The 18,486-nt window shown below is 41.4% G+C and overlaps 1 protein-coding gene across 4 annotated transcripts; it reads left to right on the top strand.

Moving 5' to 3' along the window:
• Window positions 1-3,160: 3,160 nt before the first annotated feature.
• On the top strand, window positions 3,161-16,819 carry wdtc1 (WD and tetratricopeptide repeats 1). 4 transcript variants are annotated; one of them, XR_016115417.1, is made up of 16 exons: window positions 3,161-3,320; window positions 6,960-7,078; window positions 7,193-7,276; window positions 8,732-8,778; window positions 8,862-8,973; window positions 11,848-12,035; window positions 12,140-12,322; window positions 12,431-12,525; window positions 12,622-12,737; window positions 12,823-12,898; window positions 13,564-13,621; window positions 13,802-13,972; window positions 14,127-14,350; window positions 14,777-14,942; window positions 15,223-15,327; window positions 15,728-15,867. XR_016115417.1 is itself a non-coding variant. In XM_088999493.1 (16 exons), the coding sequence occupies exons 2-16, from the start codon at window positions 7,031-7,033 to the stop codon at window positions 15,923-15,925; spliced, it is 1,959 nt and encodes a 652-aa protein (XP_088855619.1). In that variant the 5' UTR covers window positions 3,161-3,320; window positions 6,960-7,030; the 3' UTR covers window positions 15,926-16,819. The 4 variants fall into 4 exon arrangements, 3 of the variants coding, with proteins under 3 accessions (XP_088855619.1, XP_088855621.1, XP_088855620.1); XM_088999493.1 differs by having other exon boundaries at window positions 15,135-15,327; window positions 15,728-16,819; XM_088999495.1 differs by having other exon boundaries at window positions 14,780-14,942; window positions 15,135-15,327; window positions 15,728-16,819.
• The last annotated feature ends 1,667 nt before the right edge of the window (window positions 16,820-18,486 follow it).

Genomic DNA, 18,486 nt, shown 5'->3' on the forward strand with positions numbered 1-18,486 from the left:
CACTTTTCACCAAAACACCCACCATAGCCACCATTCAGATAGTACAGGACAGACTAAAAGTAGACAGGACATTCAAAAAACGCACACATCTAACACACATGACATAACCCAGCTACTCCAGTTCATTGTCACATCCACATATTTCCAATTCAGAAACACCATATACAGACAAAAAGAAGGGTTCGCCATGGGGGACCCACTCTCTGCCATCTTGTGTGGCTTCTTCATGGTAGACCTGGAACAGAAAGCTCTTGCAACAGCCCCGGAAACATACAAACCCACACTATGGAAACGATATGTGAACGACATTCTGGAAAAAATCAAAACAGGACCTACACAGCAGCTTACGGATCACCTCAACTCCATAGACATCACAGGCAGCATTAAGTTCACCCATGAAGAGGAAAGAAACCAATCCATCACCTTCTTGGACTTGAACATACACCACACGGACAACGGAGACATCAAAATAAAAGTACACAGGAAACCCACACATACTGACCAATATCTCCTTTGGACATCTGAACACCTCACTATTCATAAATTGTCAGTCGTCAGAACATTACATGAACGCACCACAATAATCACAGACCCGGAGGACAGAACACAGGAGGAAAAACATATACAACACGCACTACAAAAATGCCAATATCCTCAGTGGGCAATAACTAAAGGTGCAAAGCAGGTCAAAAACAAAAACAACACAGGACAGGGGAGAAAGAAAAAGCAAACAAACAAACAAGAGCACAGAGGAACGGTAACATTGCCATACATAAGACGGATCACAGAACGCATACAAAAAACACTGAGGAAACACAACATAAACACACCGGTCAAATCACACACAACTCTCCGACAAATCTTAGTACACCCAAAGGACAAAATACACCCGGAAAATAAATGCAACTCAATATATGAAATCCCATGCAAGTCATGCAATAAATCATACATCGGGGAGACAGGAAGGAGTTTTAATACAAGAAAAAAAGAAAACAAGAAGGAGTGTGAGAAGGAGACAGCAACAATACAAACAAGAGCAATAAAAGAACAAGCACAATTGGAACACCATAAATCAGCCATCACAGACCTTTACATCTGTCCCAACCCCAGCAGCAGTCTCAGTGGTGAGGACGAGGCTGCTGGCGGATGTTTCTCTGCATGAAAGAACCAAACTTAAACCGGATCAGATCTGCCAATTATTAGAAATCTGCCTTAATACTACGTATTTTCAATTTCTGGAAAAATTTTATAAACAAATCCATGGTTGTGCTATGGGCTCACCAGTTTCACCCATAGTGGCTAATCTTTACATGGAAGAGATGGAGAAACAGGCCCTCACATCCTTCCCAGGGACAAAACCTAGACACTGATTGAGATATGTGGACGATACTTTTGTCATAATTAAGAAACAAGAAATTCAATCCTTCACAGATCACCTCAACTCTGTAGACTTCAACATTAAATTTACTCGTGAGGACATTCAAGAGAACCAACTAGTCTTCTTGGATTGTAAAGTAATTATAAAAGAGGACAGAGCACTAAAAACAGAAGTCTTTAGGAAGGCTACGCACACTGACCAATATTTACTTTTTGACTCTAACCACCCTTTACAACACAAACTAGGAGTTATCAGAACCCTCCAGCATAGGGCTAAACTAATACCAACTAGCACTGAAGATAGAGAAAAGGAGTCAAAACATATCAGGAGAGCACTCACTAACTGTGGGTACCCTCAGTGGTCATTCAACAAATGTCAGAAAGAAAGAATAGGGAATGAAACCAATAATTCTCAAGATACAAAAAGGAGAGAAGTAGCAGTACCGTACATTGCAGGAGTTTCTGAAAAATTACAAAGAGTCCTTTGGCAACATAAAATTCCTACTTATTTCAAACCGATAAACATGTTAAGGCAAAATTAGTGCATCCAAAAGATAGGCTACCAAATGAAAAACAAAGTAATGTAGTTTATTCCATACATTGTAAGAATGAAAATTGTAAAGAGCAGTACATTGGGGAGACTCAACAAATTCTCAAAAAAAGACTTTATCAACATCGCAGGGATAATATAAGTGGACCTCAATCGGCAGTACATTTGCACCTAAAAGCTAGCAACCACTCATTTGACGACAATGAGGTTAAAATTTTAGCGAAAGAACATAGATGGTTTGAAAGGGGGGTAAAAGAAGCGATTCTTATAAAACAACAAAATCCTTCATTAAACCGGTCTGGTGGGGTGAGGTTCAATTTGGATCGTTCATACAATAGCCTGCTTAGGCAAAACAGGTTAGGCAACTTTCGTAATGCTGATGAGGGTCGTTATGCTGATGAGGTGATACCGGTGGGAGTGGGGGTAATAGGCCAGTCGTTAGTCAGGAATGTAGGAACAATCAGTGGGGCCACATGGAGGGGTCCTCTGCCCCCCCAACCTGAGAGTAGGGACCTATCATAGCTGTGTCCGGCGCCACCATGTCTGGACATTAGGGATATATAAATGGGGCCGATACGACCAGTCAGACTTTAGTTCGCTGACGAAGCTTCTTGGATAGGAGGCGAAACGTCCGAAACCTTCACATTTGTACAGATGACGGCTGAAGAAACCTTCTCATCGATGGACCACTCCTGTACGACTGAGAGCTTACACAGACGTATCACAGACCACTGCAAAAGAGAACATGACATCATGGACTGGGAGAAGGCCAGAGTCCTCCGCAGGGATGAGGGAGCTTACATGCTCTCGACCACCTGGAGCAGTATCCTGGAGGGACGAGCGGACCTACCTGTCAGATTTGACAGGTAGGTCACGCCCTCATAGCAACACCAGCTGAAAAAAGGCGCGTCACAACAACATCCGCGACACTCTGACGAAGGCGGAAGTATACGCCGAAACATGTCAGGTATTTGAACACCTACAATACACTGTCTGTAAGAAAATAATCTGTTTTAAAATACTCTTGAATTGTGATTGCTTTTTTCACAGGTAACGAATTCTTTAATTGTATATGCAGGCCCGATTTGATATAGTTAAAACTCCAATCTCTTATTTGAAACCAATATTTTTTTGCAATTTCACATGTTTTGAAAGGCGATTGCAAATGAAATTTATTTTTATTGTTATTATTGTTATAAATAAGTGGACCGGAAGTATGGGTCTGAAGTAGCGGAACTGACTGAGTTGTGTTCATGGACATTGTGCAAAGTGGGATTCTGTTTCGTTTATCGGTAATGGTGTAAGGATTTAATTTATGACGTTTTTTGATGTCGACACTTCTCGTCAATAGACTTTCTCGTGGAGAGAGGACGGCGAACTTGCAAACCCAGTGGTAAGTTGACACCAAAAGTAAAGGCAGTTAATTAACCGGCCGTGGGCGTTTTGTTTAGCTCGTAACTGCTAAGTAAAGAAGCTAACACTGTTTGTTTAACGACACCCGTGATCAAAACCCAACAGCCGAAACGATCCTATATTTTGGAGGACGAACATATTGTCAACGTTTTGAAGGTTGCACATGATTTGCAAAGTGGCTCTTCGGACTGTCAATATGTTGTTGTATTAGCTTAACCGCTAAAGCTATCTGGCAAGTACTGTAGTCTCCTCTTGTTGATGCGAGGAAGTTTCCCGATGCTTGACACTCCTCTCAAAAACAAACTTTGTCAATCTGCTAACCCTGTATATTATGATTTATGTGCGGTGTATACAATGATGAATGTCTTCCTTGTACGAATGTTTCCCGGATTTTTCAATACATATTTCCCAACGCGTGCCACTCTTCTCAAAAACAAACTTGGTCAATCTGCTAACCCTGTGTATTATGATTTATGTACTGTGTATACAATGATGCATGTCTTCCTTGTACGAATGGTTTCCGGATTTTTCAGTATATGTGTGTTTGTTTTCCGAATTTTTCAGTATATATTTAAGAACTATTGACCACCTGTCATCTACGTCAGACCTGGATCCTCCTGCCCTGTTTCAGATGATTATTTTGTGCAGACTACTAGTGCCCCATTTGAGCTCATTTCTATTGATTATCTCCATCTGGAGCCAAGTAAAGGAGGCTATGAGTATATTCTAGTCCTGGTAGACCACTTTACTCGTTTTGCACAAGCCTACCCGACTAAGAATAAGTCAGCCAAGGTTGCTGCTGAGAAAATCTTGAGTGATTTTATTCCACGGTTCGCTTATCCAGAGAGATGACATCATGATCAAGGTCGGGAGTTTGAAAAGTCTATTTCAGCGGCTTCAACAGTTGTCTGGCATTGCGCATTCCCGAACCACCCCATACCATCCGCAGAGCAACCCTGTAGAATGTCTGAATAGAACATTGTTACGGATGCTACGCACTCTCCAAGAAGAAAGGAAAGCTGAGTGGAAAGACTATTTGCCTCATGTAGTTAGTCATGCGTACAACTGTACAAGACATGAGTCCACTGGCTATTCACCGTTCTTCCTCCTCTATGGAAGGTCTCCCCGGTTGCCCATCGACTTAGTTTTTGGTCTGACAGCGGACGAAGAAGTAAAAAGCCGACAGGAATATGCACGTAAGTGGGCCTGTCGAATGCGAGATGCTTACAGAATTGCCTCCGAGAACAGTCAAAAGAGCTCTGAAAAAAGGAAGAAATACTATGACCGTGGTGTTAAAGGCATTGTACTCCAGCCAGGGGATCGTGTACTTGTCAGGAACCTATCTGAGAGGGGTGGACCTGGCAAGCTCCGGGCTTACTGGGAGGAAAAAGTCCACAGGGTCACTGAAAGAATGGGAGATGGGCCAGTGTACAAGGTTCAGGCAGAAAACGGAGACAAAACTACCCGTGTGTTGCACCGTAATCTCCTAATGTCTGTCAATGATTTGCCAGTTGAACAGCCAAATAAACAGAAAAAACAGCTAGACAGACAGGCAAAGAAGCAGAAAAAACAGCTAGACAGACAGGCTTATAGCGGGGAAGCAGTTGGGCAGGAGTCTGGATATTCAGATGAAGAGGAGGGATGTTCATACAATCTCCGACGGTTACCTGTGTATACAAGGAAGACAGGCAGTCATCAGGTGTCTCAACCTGAACCGCACAATTTAAGAGCTGTGGCATCAGAATTCCACCCCCAGGCACAAACTACGGAACCAGAGGATGGGCAGCAGCTAGAGGAAGCGTTTCCATTGGTTGTACCAGCATCATTACCAAAACCAACACCAGCTGACAGCCTACCTGCTGAGGGAAGCCCGGAACAACTTGTAATGGATGATAATGAGGGTGATGCAGGAGCGCCGGCGGAGTTGGTGGAATCGGACACCGCGTCACAAAGTGGAATGGAATCGCTGCCACGAAGGTCTACTCGTACTCGAAGACCCACAGAGATATTCACATATGAACACTTGGGTCATCCATCATACCAGGCTTGGAGACCTGGGGCAAATGTGTTGTATACTTGCATGCTTTACCCCACGACTCATTATCTAGTGCGACCTGAACACTATTGCTACTCTACCCCGACGGTATGGACTTGAATGTAGTTGCAGTAGAATGTGATTGACCCCACCCTACGGAGATCAGACAGATGACTGTGCTTCTACTGGTGCTTGACTATGTTAGGGTAATTCGCCATACAAACATCTCTAAACATCGCTCTGTAATGTTTGTTTACATTTTGAACTTCCTCGTATGTCATATCCTGCCTTTCTTTACACGATGTCGCATTTTTATTACGTCACATCCTGTCGCGTCATTACTATGCGCCGCATAAATACTCCTGCAGGCCGTTCGTCTCGCTCTCTCCCCATGCGCTCCCTCCTCCGCGACACTGCAATGTCTCCAGCTCTCCCAAATTAAATCAACTTTCTGTTCAAGTCCTGGCTCCCTGATGATTTAACCATCGATCTCCATCAACACCCGTCGAAGCAATGAACCAAGGGCGAACGATAAAAAAATAACCCAACAGACTACTTGTTGGTATAGTCAAGATGTCGGGGGACATCTTTTAAAACAGGGGAGAGTGTAGGGGGTTAGAAACGACCTCTGTTATTGTATGTTAGTCGATTAGACTACCAAGTCAGGAGAGGGCGCTACTGTGAATGGAACAGAGGAAGGCGATGTAGGCTCAGCTCACGCATGCGCAGTTGTCATAAATGCCGTTGTGTGACGCTGATTAACACGCTTGTCTCGTGTCGTCTTTCCTCGTCGTTCACAGGTATTCAAAATAATAAGTGTTAGACATTCTCAAGATGTTAAAGTAATTGGGGACTTATTGGGCGATGCTCTATATGAAACCTTGTTTTGTGGCTTTGATCAATTTGGATTGTTGGATGTCAATTGTTGTTCCCAGTACAACACACACGAGCGGGCAGACGTGCATAAGCATGTGCGAATGTGGAGGATATATACTGTAGCTCCATTTCGAACAAAGGACTCCGGTTCTTTGTACAGATGGTTATTCCCACCATTCCCACCCCAACCCCATCCCTCTTCAATTGCTGCTGTGGACTGCAAATTTCCCCATTGCGGGACGAATAAAGGCATTCTGATTCTGATTCTTTAATGTGATTTTACACCAACGTCATCACCATCACCACCACCACCACCATCGTAGAACACTTTGCCCGCTTTCTGTCCGAAATAGAAGTATTTGGTCTTTGTTCTTTTCCTTGCTACACAGCGCAGCGATAAAGCTTGTCGATCCTCGCCGTCTTCTTCTTAGTAAAATGAAACTTAAATACCATAGAGCAGGAAGTAAATTTCTACCGGAAGTCACAAAAGCCCAACGCAATGTTAAGAAATAAAACACAGCCATCTGCTGATGAACTACGGGACAGCGGTCATAAACAAATGCATCAGCTGCAGTTACATATACAATGTATAGATCTACACATGAATGTATTCTGATATGGAAATTGATGTTTTGATGAGTCATAAATGCCGTTGTGTGAAGCTGATTAACACGGTTGTCTCGTGTCGTCTTTCCTCGTCGTTCACAGTGCTACTTGCCTGTGACGCGTTTGGACCGACTCAGGTATCCCCTAGGCCTGAGGCCGGTTACACAGAAGTCATGAATAACGTCAACATTACCCGAGATATCCTGCACAGGCAGATCCGGGTGAGTAATTGATCTTTTACTAAGAAATAAAAAACGCAGAATACCTCAGTGATCCTTATTTGTCAGAGAAATACTGTGTATATTATTTTTTTGTTGTTGTACCTGTAACTGCAGGAAAATAGAGTCTCAGGCTTTCAGAGGTTCTACCATGTGACTGACCCCTTCATCAAGAGACTTGGCCTGGAGGCTGAGCTTCAGGTCAGTTGCAGGAAGGGCTTGAGCATGGGTCAGAATATGGCTTTCAAATATCGTGTATCAGGTTGTAGTGGTTTGCCTCAGTGGGCCCGTTATAACAATCAACCCACATAATTGTAAATACCGGTACCTGTGGATGGTAACGCTGACCCAAAAATCATAGTACAGTACACACAATAGCTCGGTTTTCACATTTGTTATTATAATTAAACTAAATCCAGGAACAAACAGGGAAGGATAATCCAAGTAGCATTTTCCGAACCGGTTGTCCTCATGATGGTCGTGGGTGAGCTGGAGCTTATTATTGCACCTGCCTTTGGGCTACAGGCAGGGTACTCCATGAACTGGTTGCAAGCCAATCGACAGGGGAATGATTATAACATCAAAATGAGAGATTATTATGTTCTCTTTTTAAGAAACTGCTACATCATTGTTTGTTAAATTGTCGATAGCTATACTAAAAAGCAGTGGTGGGGGACAACTCGCTGTCACATGTAGGTAAGCCTATTCTCAAGAACAAATGAAAAAGATTTGTTTACTTTTATTTTCAACAAATAGTTTGTTTTGTGAACGTCTTGTTGTTTTTCTTATATTAAACTGACATTTTGTAATTTAGCGTAAAATCTTGTTAAAGATTGCATATTCTTGGTGGACTTCATAAAACTCTGTGGACAAATGATTTTAAATTTCCTTTTATTTTTAAGTGTTTGCAGTATCACGTATAGTGACAAGTTCTAATTGCTGATGCAGATTTATTGATGTGTAATTGCTCCGGAAAATAGCCTGTGTTGTAGACGATTAAGGTGATGCCATGGCCAGTACTGCGTGCGTGTGCTTTTGTAAATGATATCTCCAGCCCATGTGTCATAAATTATGGTATTACGAGGGATATTTGTTCAAGTCGGACTAAGTAGGACTTCACTGAAGGCCTAGGTGTGAAATGCACGGACCGCCACTGCTAAAAAGTCATGTGAATATGTCTCCTGGCTGTTCAATGTTCAGAATGGCATGGCACAGAAGGGTGTGCCACTGTCCATCAAAATCATCGGTGTTTGCCAGACACCACACTCACATCTCCACAGCCATTCCTTCTTAGGAAAACAACAGGAGCGAAAAATGGCATGTTTGAACCATAATTGTGCCGTCAAAGAAAAAAAAAAAACTGTCCATGCATTTTATTATTATTTTTATTTCTAACTTTAAACATAATCAATGTATTTATGTATTTATGTAATGTATTTTGTTTTTCTACTTTCATTACTTTCATCACTTTGCTGCTGTGAAATGTAAATTTCTCCACTGTGAGACTAATAAAGGCATATCCAATCCAATCAAGGAAAAGGGCTATATAACATCTCATGGAGAGCCACATATGGCTCATGGGCCTTGAGTTTGGCATTTGCATCACAAATTGTGAGTGTAAGACTGACCGTTTAATATTCGTCTATTTTTATGCAGGGACACACAGGCTGCGTGAACTGTTTGGAATGGAATGAACATGGAGAGTAAGTAAGAACTTTTCATGGACTATACCAAAAACACTTCAACGTTGAGGTTCATCAATAAATTCTTGTTTTGCCTTTGACAGTCTACTGGCCTCAGGCTCGGATGATCAACATGCGATCATCTGGGATCCATTCAGACTCAAAAAGCTTACGACTATGCACACAGGCCATGCAGCAAACATATTCTCTGTTAAGGTAAGAGTGGTGTGCTGAGCGGGTCGGTCAATGAACTTGGGGAAGGTACTGATTTATAATGAGGAGGGTTGTCTGACTGCTCCTTTAATTAGACCTTGATACGACTCCTCCATATTTTTTACCTTAATGACAAAATATGCTTATCCGAAGGGCAGCACAAATGATCACGTCATTCTCCAATATTTGATACTGCATTGTTCAAAAGCAGCAGTAATATGTAGAAGTCTAAGCATCCAAAGAATTCTGTCATATTTCTGAGCCAATCATGTGACACTGGAATGGATATTAATTTCATGCTTCAGTGACAAAATTACATTTGGCAACAAATCATACTGTGGCAAGCGCAGCCTTTTCTACCGTCAATGAACATCTTGTACATTAGGTGGCGCTGTTGGCTTTTAATTAAGTGGAGGGTGACTCATTTTGTTTGGTCCTGGGTTTACCCTACAGAAAAATCTGCATTAATAAAAGCACATAATGAAAATGCTGCGAAATAATAAGATGACATGTACATCTGGTAATTGTTCTTGTTATAATTTAGCCGGGTATTTTGGTTGTGACAATACTTGGATGCGACAAATAACAAAGGACTCAGCACTTTTTTAAATGACTCTGTAATGTTAATTACACTGCTATTAGGGTATCATTTAGTCCTATAACTTCTGTGAAATGTCTCTCATCTCATCTCATTTTCCGTACCGCTTATTCCTCATTAGGGTCGCGGGGGTTGCTGGAGCCTATCTCAGCTGTCTTCGGGCACGAGGCGGGGGACACCCTGAATTGGTTGCCAGCCAATCGCAGGGCACACAAAGACATACAACAGTCACTCTCACACTCACACCTAGGGACAATTTGGAGTGGTCAATCTGCCTGCCATGCATGTTTTTGGAGTGTGGGAGGAAACCGGAGGACCCGGAGAAAACCCACGCGGGTCCGGGGAGAACATGCAAACTCCACACAGGGAGGCCGGACCGGGACGCGAACCGGCGACCTCTGCACTGTGCAGCCGGTGTGCTATAACCACTCGACTACCGGGCCGCCCTCTGTGAAATGTAATTTTTTAAAATATTTTATTTAACATAAATCACACACCATCCAACCCAATTCAGGTAAGCATAAATGATGATCGTTCACAGAACATGAGCATTATTTTAGTGCATAACAGTGACGTGCAGTCAGGGGAGGCAGTGCCTCACCTGTCATCATGGAAACCTGTCATGGAAATATCAAATGAAAAAATAAATTAAACTGTTATGTATTTAGTGATTTGTAATTTAAAGTTAGAGATAGATTAAAGATACAACATTGCTGTCCCTCTGCATATCGCTATTAAAGCGTTCAAACACGTTTAGTATATGAACTAAATTTCTACAGTTTAGCTGGTGTATATAATGTACAGTCACTGTACATTATAAGCACTGTACTACAGTGTTTATTTTATTTTTGTCAAAACTGTGTGTAGGTGAGGCACACAGTTCTCCCGCCTCATGACAGGGGGCGCTTGTGATTCCAGAGATACTTGCGACTCCACGGCTGCAGAATAATAGAATTAGCGACAGAAAGCTACAGTACTGTTTACTGCAAGTTTAGCAAGTAAAGTGCAACCCTCCAGTCATTTTTTCGTGTTGCTTGGCCTCATTTTCAGAATGGAGGATTACATATATAAATTGAAAGAATTTTCTAAACTGGACTTTCAATCGAAGCAGGAGATAATAATTAAAGGAAGACCAACACCGGAGCTAAAAGGTTTGCTTCAGACAACGGGACAGAATACTCGCTCTTTTCAGACGGACTGGTACACACGAAAAGGCTGGCTATGTGGATGTCCAGCAAGAAACCGCCTTTTCTGCTTTTCCTGCCTTCTGTTCTCAACTTATGACAATGTCTGGACTCAAATGGGATATTGTGACCTAAAAAATTTACAACGGAGCCTCATCAAACATGAGCGGTCCACCGCGCACATTCAAAGTCAAATCGCGCTAAAAACATTCGGGATGTCCACGATCGACTTGGCTTTGGATGAACAGCGAAGACTCAACATCAGCATCCACAATGCTAAGGTAAAGGAGAACCGGGAGATTTTAATAGATGTCATCAATGCCACCTGCTTCCTTGCCAAACAACAGCTGGCATTTCGTGGAAATTATGAAAGTAAAGGCTCTGCTAATCGTGGCAACTATGTTGAACTATTACATGCTTTCGCTGAGAAAGATGACAGGCTAGCGAGACATTTGGACACATCCACTGTATTTTCTGGCTTGTGAAACAGAAAACAGAACGATTTAATTGAAGCAGTTGGTGATGTCATTAGAATTGACATTAAAAAGGAGATCGGTGCAGCCCCATTTGTTGCTGCAGAAGTAGATGAGATTGTCATTCTCAGCACTGAAAAGACTGAAACAAACAGTCGCAACAGGACTGGTCAAGGACGACTTTCTTCACTGGCAGTGATCTCCATTGAGACAGAGAGACTTTTAAAACTGAAGAAAGATAAGGGAGGCTTCTACAAAGATGTTATCGATGCCTTTCTTCAGAAGGAGCGGCGCATGGACTTCATTTACAAGTAAAGGTAACACGATAACGTTTTTTTAAATTATTTTTGTTATGCTACAGTTTGTATATATAAAGAATGCTGACATGACATTTTAAACGAAACACGTTAACTGTTGCCAATCAAATGGTGAATAAGCTACTCTGTAGAGTTCATATGTTTGTAAATCTGACTATGATGACGTCAGTGCCTCACCAGCCATGAACCTCACCGCACGTCACTGGTGCATAAGTGCATAAACTAATAAAAAAAATAATTCTCACCAGACGCTCATTGCTTATGTACACCCTTGAGCTAATTGTACTGTGTGTTTCCCCTCACAGTTCCTCCCACACTCAGGAGACAGAATTTTGGTAACCGGTGCAGCGGACACTAAGGTCCACGTGCATGACCTGACAGCGAAGGAAACCATCCATACGTTTTCTGATCATACCAACAGGGTCAAACGCATCGCAACCGCACCCATGTGGCCCCACACCTTCTGGAGCGCTGCAGAGGATGGCATCATCAGGTAAGAACCCTGGGAAACATTTGTTCAATGGCGATGCTGTGCTGATCCCCCCCCCCCCCCCCCCCCCCACAACGCCAATGCTTACTTCTCCCTTATATGTGCAGACAGTACGATTTGCGGGAGAGCAGTAAACGTTCCGAAGTGCTGATTGACCTAACAAAGTTCTGTGGTCGGTTAGTTGAGGCCAAATGTTTGGCTATCAATCCACGGGACAACAACTACATGGCCGTTGGGGCCAATGGACCCTTTGTACGACTCTATGACATTCGGATGATTCAAAAGAGTAGGTGGGTTGGCGCTTGCTGCTTTAATGTAGAAACATGCATCCACCGCTTCATTGCTTGAATGTAAAACACTTCACCCCCCCTCCATACTTCCCCCCGCAAAAAAAACAGGAAATCACTAAACCGATGGAAGCAATCTGCTGTGCGCACATTCCTTGAAAATCAGGAGCCCATCCCAGACAGGGCTGTGCAGTATTACGTTGCAGGTACTGAAATATCTTTGATCAACACAACTTGATTGTTTTGACTATTGTGGTGTAAAATTCCAGCTCTTTTGTGTTTTCCCTAACCCTCTTGCTTAGGTCACCTGCCAAAGAAACTGATGGACTACAATAACCGCTTAAGGGTCTTGGTGGTCACTTATGTCACGTTCAGTCCAGATGGAACTGAGCTACTTGTCAACATGGGTGGAGAACAGGTAGAGAGGCTCGATTTAGGACACATTCCAAAATCCGTCCTGATAACCTGGCTTTGTTTTGTGTGCAATTACAACCGTTTTCTAGGTTTATCTGTTTGACTTGACGTGCGAACAAACACCATACACATTGCTGCTTCCAGAAATGTGCCAACCATCAACAGGTTGGTCTGTGTCATGTGCAAAGCTTAGCATATTTATGCCTGTCCCCTACCCCTGTAAAAACAGAACAAACACATGTTTTAAATGTCTGTTTCTTTTTTAAATTAAAACTTTTGTTCTCTTTTGAACGCGAATAAACACTTCCTCGTCAAGTTTGAAATTAATATAGCATAATATTCAGTTTCTTGTGGCTATATTGTAATTTTCACTCAAATTTCAGGACCCAGAGAATATTGAGTTTTAGGACTACATAAACATTCAATGCAGCGTAAGAAACCTGAGAGTCTCTTCTTTCATCGGACAAATAGAGTTAATTCCTAAATTATATGGGTCTGGAGTTATTTGAGCCTGAAATGGGTGCTGCTGTACAAAATACAATACAATACATGCATACTGATTTATATAGCGCTTTAACAATAGCTGAAGCTGTAACAAAGCGCTAACTTGGCCAAAAGGCAAATGTTGCCCCCTTGTAGAAGTAAAAAAAAACATTGCCAGAGGTCTGACCAGCACTTTATTAGCACCCCCACAAGAAAAACTTAAACCTGAACAAATTCGGGGATGACGCTCCACATCACACTTTTCAATTCCCAAATAAATGTGGGAATGGCAGGGAATGATTTAAATCAATCAACTCAATGTAATATATTTTTTATGATGATTCTAGGAGATGTGCAAAATGGGAAGATGGCGTCCAATGGCGTCCAAAGCAAGATACAACTTGGGTAAATATTATTACTGTCCATTGATGACAACATTGTCATTGTTTTTGTAGGATTGATTTTCTTTTAATGGCTCAATATTTCATGAAACCTGACCACAAATTGTTTCCAGAACCCTAACCTTTCACAAGACAAAGTAAATGTAAACTGTAAATGTTCATCCTGTCTTTTTAACTGTTGCAGCTTCTCTGATCTTCCTCCTCATTTGGAAAAGATCAAACAACAAGCAAATGATGCGTTTGCACAGCAGCATTGGACGGAGGCCATCCAACTGTATAGTTTAGGAATTAATCATTCCAGCCGCAACGCCATTCTTTATGGAAACCGGGCTGCAGCCTACATGAAGCGGAAATGGTGGGAGTCATTGTGTCTTATGACGCGATGTCGTATCCCTGCATGATATCCAATCATCATTTTCTATTCAGAATCGCTTTCATTGGCCAAATGTGTAAAAACAGAAACTGAACCAGTAATTTATCTCTGTTCTCCATGTTTGGAAATGTTACAGGGATGGAGACCACTATGACGCACTCAAGGATTGTTTGAAGGCAATAACACTAAACCCGGAACATCTGAAGGCTCATTTCAGACTTGCACGGTGTCTCTTTGAGCTCAAGTATCTGTCAAAAGCACAAGAGTGCCTCAACGATTTCAAAGAAAAGTTTCCAGAGCAAGCACACAGCAGTGCTTGTGATGCTTTGGATAAGGATATCAAGGCCATCTCCTCAACAGGTTGGCTCAAAGTTTTTTTTTTATGCAGTCCCTTGTTATATGCATATTTTTTTCATTCCTTCTTTATTGCCCTTTGCTAAAACTAGAACGGTCACTAGTGGAGTACAACAATCTGCCAACCCCAATTTGGTTTAGAAGCTTTCGTTTTTTTCGTTTTTATATGTTTAAGATATGTCATAAAATTATTGTATTATGCAGTGATACTTTTTTTGGAAATGCATGCATTTTTTCCTATTTCAATAATGTAAGATATAATCAGTAATAATTAAACATAATATTCTTAGTTGAAGCTGTAAGACATTTAATGTTTTAGTGGAAATGGCAGTCAATTTGGATTTGCAATGCACAAGGCAAGTCTTCAATGTTATTTTCTACACAAGTATTTTTGTGTTACCATGAGTTCCGTTATTTTTGATCTCTATCCAGCAGAAGCTGAGTTCAACCGCTCCCTCAGATTCCATTCAATTAGTCAGTTCGACCCCATCCCCATGGATGAATATGTTTTTAGAACACAAAGCTTGGACTACAAGCACAGATATTGCGGTCACTGCAACACCACCACAGATATCAAAGAAGCCAACTTCTTTGGAAGGTCAGTGATGAGAGCTTAGTCGAAGGGGAAGTTGCAAGCAAATAAAACAGTCGTCAGCACATCTTTAAAAAATGTTTTTTTTTTTTTAAATTTTGCATCAGAAAGTGAATGAAACAGCAATATCAAACAGTCATTCTATTGTCTAATTCCAAGTTCATAGGGTCAGTCTGACTCCAAATCTTTCCCGCGCAGCAAAGGCCAATATATCGTGAGCGGGTCAGACGATGGCTCGTTTTTTATCTGGGAAAAGGAGACAACAAATCTGGTACGTATCATGCAGGGAGATGAGTCCATAGTCAACTGTTTGCAACCCCATCCGAGCTGCTGCTTCCTGGCCTCAAGTGGTATTGACCGTGTGGTCCGATTATGGAACCCTCGACCGGAGGTAAGCAATTTGGGTTTAGATTAATGCATGAAAGTTTTCAGACAATATCTCACTGGGCAGCGGCAAAGGTTGGCGAGGGTTTTCGCTTGGTTTGTCCGGGTCATTCAAGGTTATAAAGACGTTCACCAGACGTGCACCAATAGTTTTAGCAGTTAGTTTTTCCTTGACTTTGAACAAACCTTTTAGTAAACAGTATGACAATTCTAAATAGAAAACAACACAATCAACAATAGGTAGAGTGGTAACTAAGCCTTGAAAAAAATGTCAATCAATACTACAGTATATTATAAACTGAGAATGTCCTTAACAATGTTGTTGATGTATTTTTTTTTTAATGTCCAATAAGTATACATTTTCTATCTTGTCTCCATCACTCATGCATTCTTTTGTTTTCTGAAAGACCGAGATTGAAAATTGCCGAGTGGTAGAGGACATGGAAGGTGCGGCTCAGGCCAACCAGCGAAGGATGAACGCGGATCCACTGGAGGTTAATCTGCTCAACATGGGCTATCGTACCTCAGGATTGCGCGGCGTAGGCCCAGATGGTTCTGATGATGAGGAGAACTTGGATGAACAATTGCAATGTCGACCAAGCTAAGACGATCTGATGGCCATTCTGGAATTAGTAAACGAAGTGCTCTGACCATTTCTGTTTGATCTCTAATTTCCCCTCATTTCTATCACACGGGAGCAACTTAGTCTGCGTTGCCAGGCAGACACCTCACACATCTCCCCCAGTTTGTCACACAAAGGGGCAAGTTCTGCACTTCTCCCTCAGGTTTATGTTGGGTGTCAAATGAGAGGTGCCGAATTACCTATTTTCAGGTAAGTGTGGCACTGCAATGGCACAAACCTTCTTGGAGGATCATGTCGCCGTTCAAGGGTGCACGCATCTCTGGAAGGACATACACTGGGCTTGTTTTCTGGAGTCTTGACTTTTCAGTTGGAGTTCCTGAAGCCTGCAATGAAATGTCATTCTTTATCGAATGAAAGTTACAGGTTGCAATGATATGGATGAGCTTTGTTTGTTTAACAAGCTTGGAAGAATTGTCTTCTGCCAAAGTTTTCCCTCCATCAGTCTGATGGCCAAGGATTTATGTTTGTTTCATTCCAGAAATGGGACGTTTCATTTAATTCATTCAACTAGAAACAGACCGATAAATATGTTAGTTGTTTATTTTGCATTTTAAGTCCTCATGATTTAAAATGCGATTTAATAGAAAAATATTTTTTTGCTTGTTGAAGGCGGACACATGCTTTAAGCTTGTGATTAGTATGCACCAAGTATTTGGTAACAACTGCTGCGTGTGGCTAGCTCTCATCCATGGCTACTCCACACTTCGATTCTCTAAACTGAATAAATGTTAATGGATGCAAAAGTAGGCTTCCATTTGTTTTACTTTCTTCATGGAGTTCTCCTGTTTCTCATTCAGTAATCATGATGTTTGTTGGAAACAGACACAAACTTTAAATAATAAAATAACAAAATCTGCTTGTGTGTTTTTTATTCTACAGATACGCAGGCCCGTTGAAAATAAATTAAGTTAGCAGAGAGGTACTGAAAGCGAGGCCATACTTTCAACCTGCGACTGTATTCATACATCAATGACATATTCACCATCTGCTTTCGCTGACGATGAAACAATTGTGTGAACAGCAAATCACCATGGGGACAACCCATGTGCCATATATTGTGTGATAATGAGGTCACCCAGCTACAGCGGCGTTTACAGTGATAAACTATGCTTCTGACGAGGCAGTGTGAATGATGATCAGACGCGAAAAGTAAAACAAGCTAGTTTTCCTGAATCCGATATGTTGAGCCCCAAAGAAACCTGGACCTAAATCTGCCTTTAAGCAAGGTATTTTTCCACCTAAAAATGGACCATGAACTTTTTTATTTTTAATTTTTCGTAGAGGTCATACGGTATGAACATGTATTTGAATATTTTGAACTTTTGGGGTAAAGCTCTTGTGGTGAAAGGAGGCTTATAATTAAATGTATTCATATCACTTCATAAGTAACCCTTTAGAAACAGATATGCTAAAGTTTGACAATTTGCAATTGTGCAACATACTCTACTGTCATCTGGAGCAGTGGATAATGGGAATTTGAGAAAACAAACAAAATAAATGATAATGTGAGCAGATCACTAAAAATCTGTGGCTTCTCAAAACTGGCTGTAATACGAGTGTAACTGTATTTGATCGTCACTGATAATTAAATTCTGTTTATCATTTTCAGTCTTGCAAATCAGAATCAGAAAACCTTTAATCGTCCCACAATGGGGAAATTTGCAAAATATAAATACAATACAATACATATTGATTTATATAGCGCTTTAACAACAACAGAAGCTGTAACGAAGGCTGAGGAGGGAAACGGGCAGGACAGTGGTCATTCAGGGCCAAATTTGGACAATTCTCCAAGAATGAAGAATGATTTGTATCAGCTTACCTCAACATATGAACGTAGAGGTTTTGCGGTGGTGCCCCAACATGTTGATTGTTCCGTCAGTTGAAGCTGACCATCTGAACAACACCGGCGCTGAAGGACGCATAAAGATCAGGCTTGTCAACATGAGTTTCATGCACGATGAGGTTAAGATACAAAAGTTAGTGTCAACGTCAGATTTTTTCCCAAATCAGGTTACAATTTTCATAATAGCTTTATGGTCAAATAAGTATCTGGTTCGTACCGCTGCAAAGTGAATCCAAATGAATTTCTTTGTACTGTGTTTCAGTTCAGAGTGTTTTTTTTTTAATCTTTCCTGAAATCCTCGGCAGTTTCAAGCCCAACACACCAGTGACTTTTTGAGTGGTTCACGTTCAAAATTCGCACGCTTTAGTCTCGATTAAAATACGTACAGCAAGTGAACATGTTAGCAAAAAATACACGTAAATAACCCTGGAATTTGAGCATAATATATTGTCATTGTTTCCCTTTGCTACCATAAAGAGTCATATCCCCCCCTTTTTGTGCTAATGTTCAGTCTTAAAGGACAACCGACGTCACTTTTTTGTTTCTTAACTGACAGCAGAAAAACATCTAAAATACCCAAAACACGCAGTATGATATTTTTATTCAAATGCAAAACACCAATAAAAATGACTTAGTGTCCAAAATCTGCAAAAAATTGAGCTGCGAATTTTCAGAAA

Source organism: Hippocampus bargibanti, linkage group LG06, assembly GCF_051943395.1.
Source record: "Hippocampus bargibanti isolate YZ-2025 linkage group LG06, ASM5194339v1, whole genome shotgun sequence".
In the NCBI taxonomy this organism is placed as follows: Eukaryota; Metazoa; Chordata; class Actinopteri; order Syngnathiformes; family Syngnathidae; genus Hippocampus; species Hippocampus bargibanti.

Coding starts and splice junctions, on each gene's coding strand:
- wdtc1 (XM_088999493.1), top strand. CDS start 7,031: ATGAATAACGTCAACATTACCCGAGATATCCTGCACAGGCAGATCCGG. Junction 13,973..14,126: donor GCCTACATGAAGCGGAAATG/GTGGGAGTCATT, acceptor GAAATGTTACAG/GGATGGAGACCACTATGACG. Junction 15,328..15,727: donor TATGGAACCCTCGACCGGAG/GTAAGCAATTTG, acceptor GTTTTCTGAAAG/ACCGAGATTGAAAATTGCCG.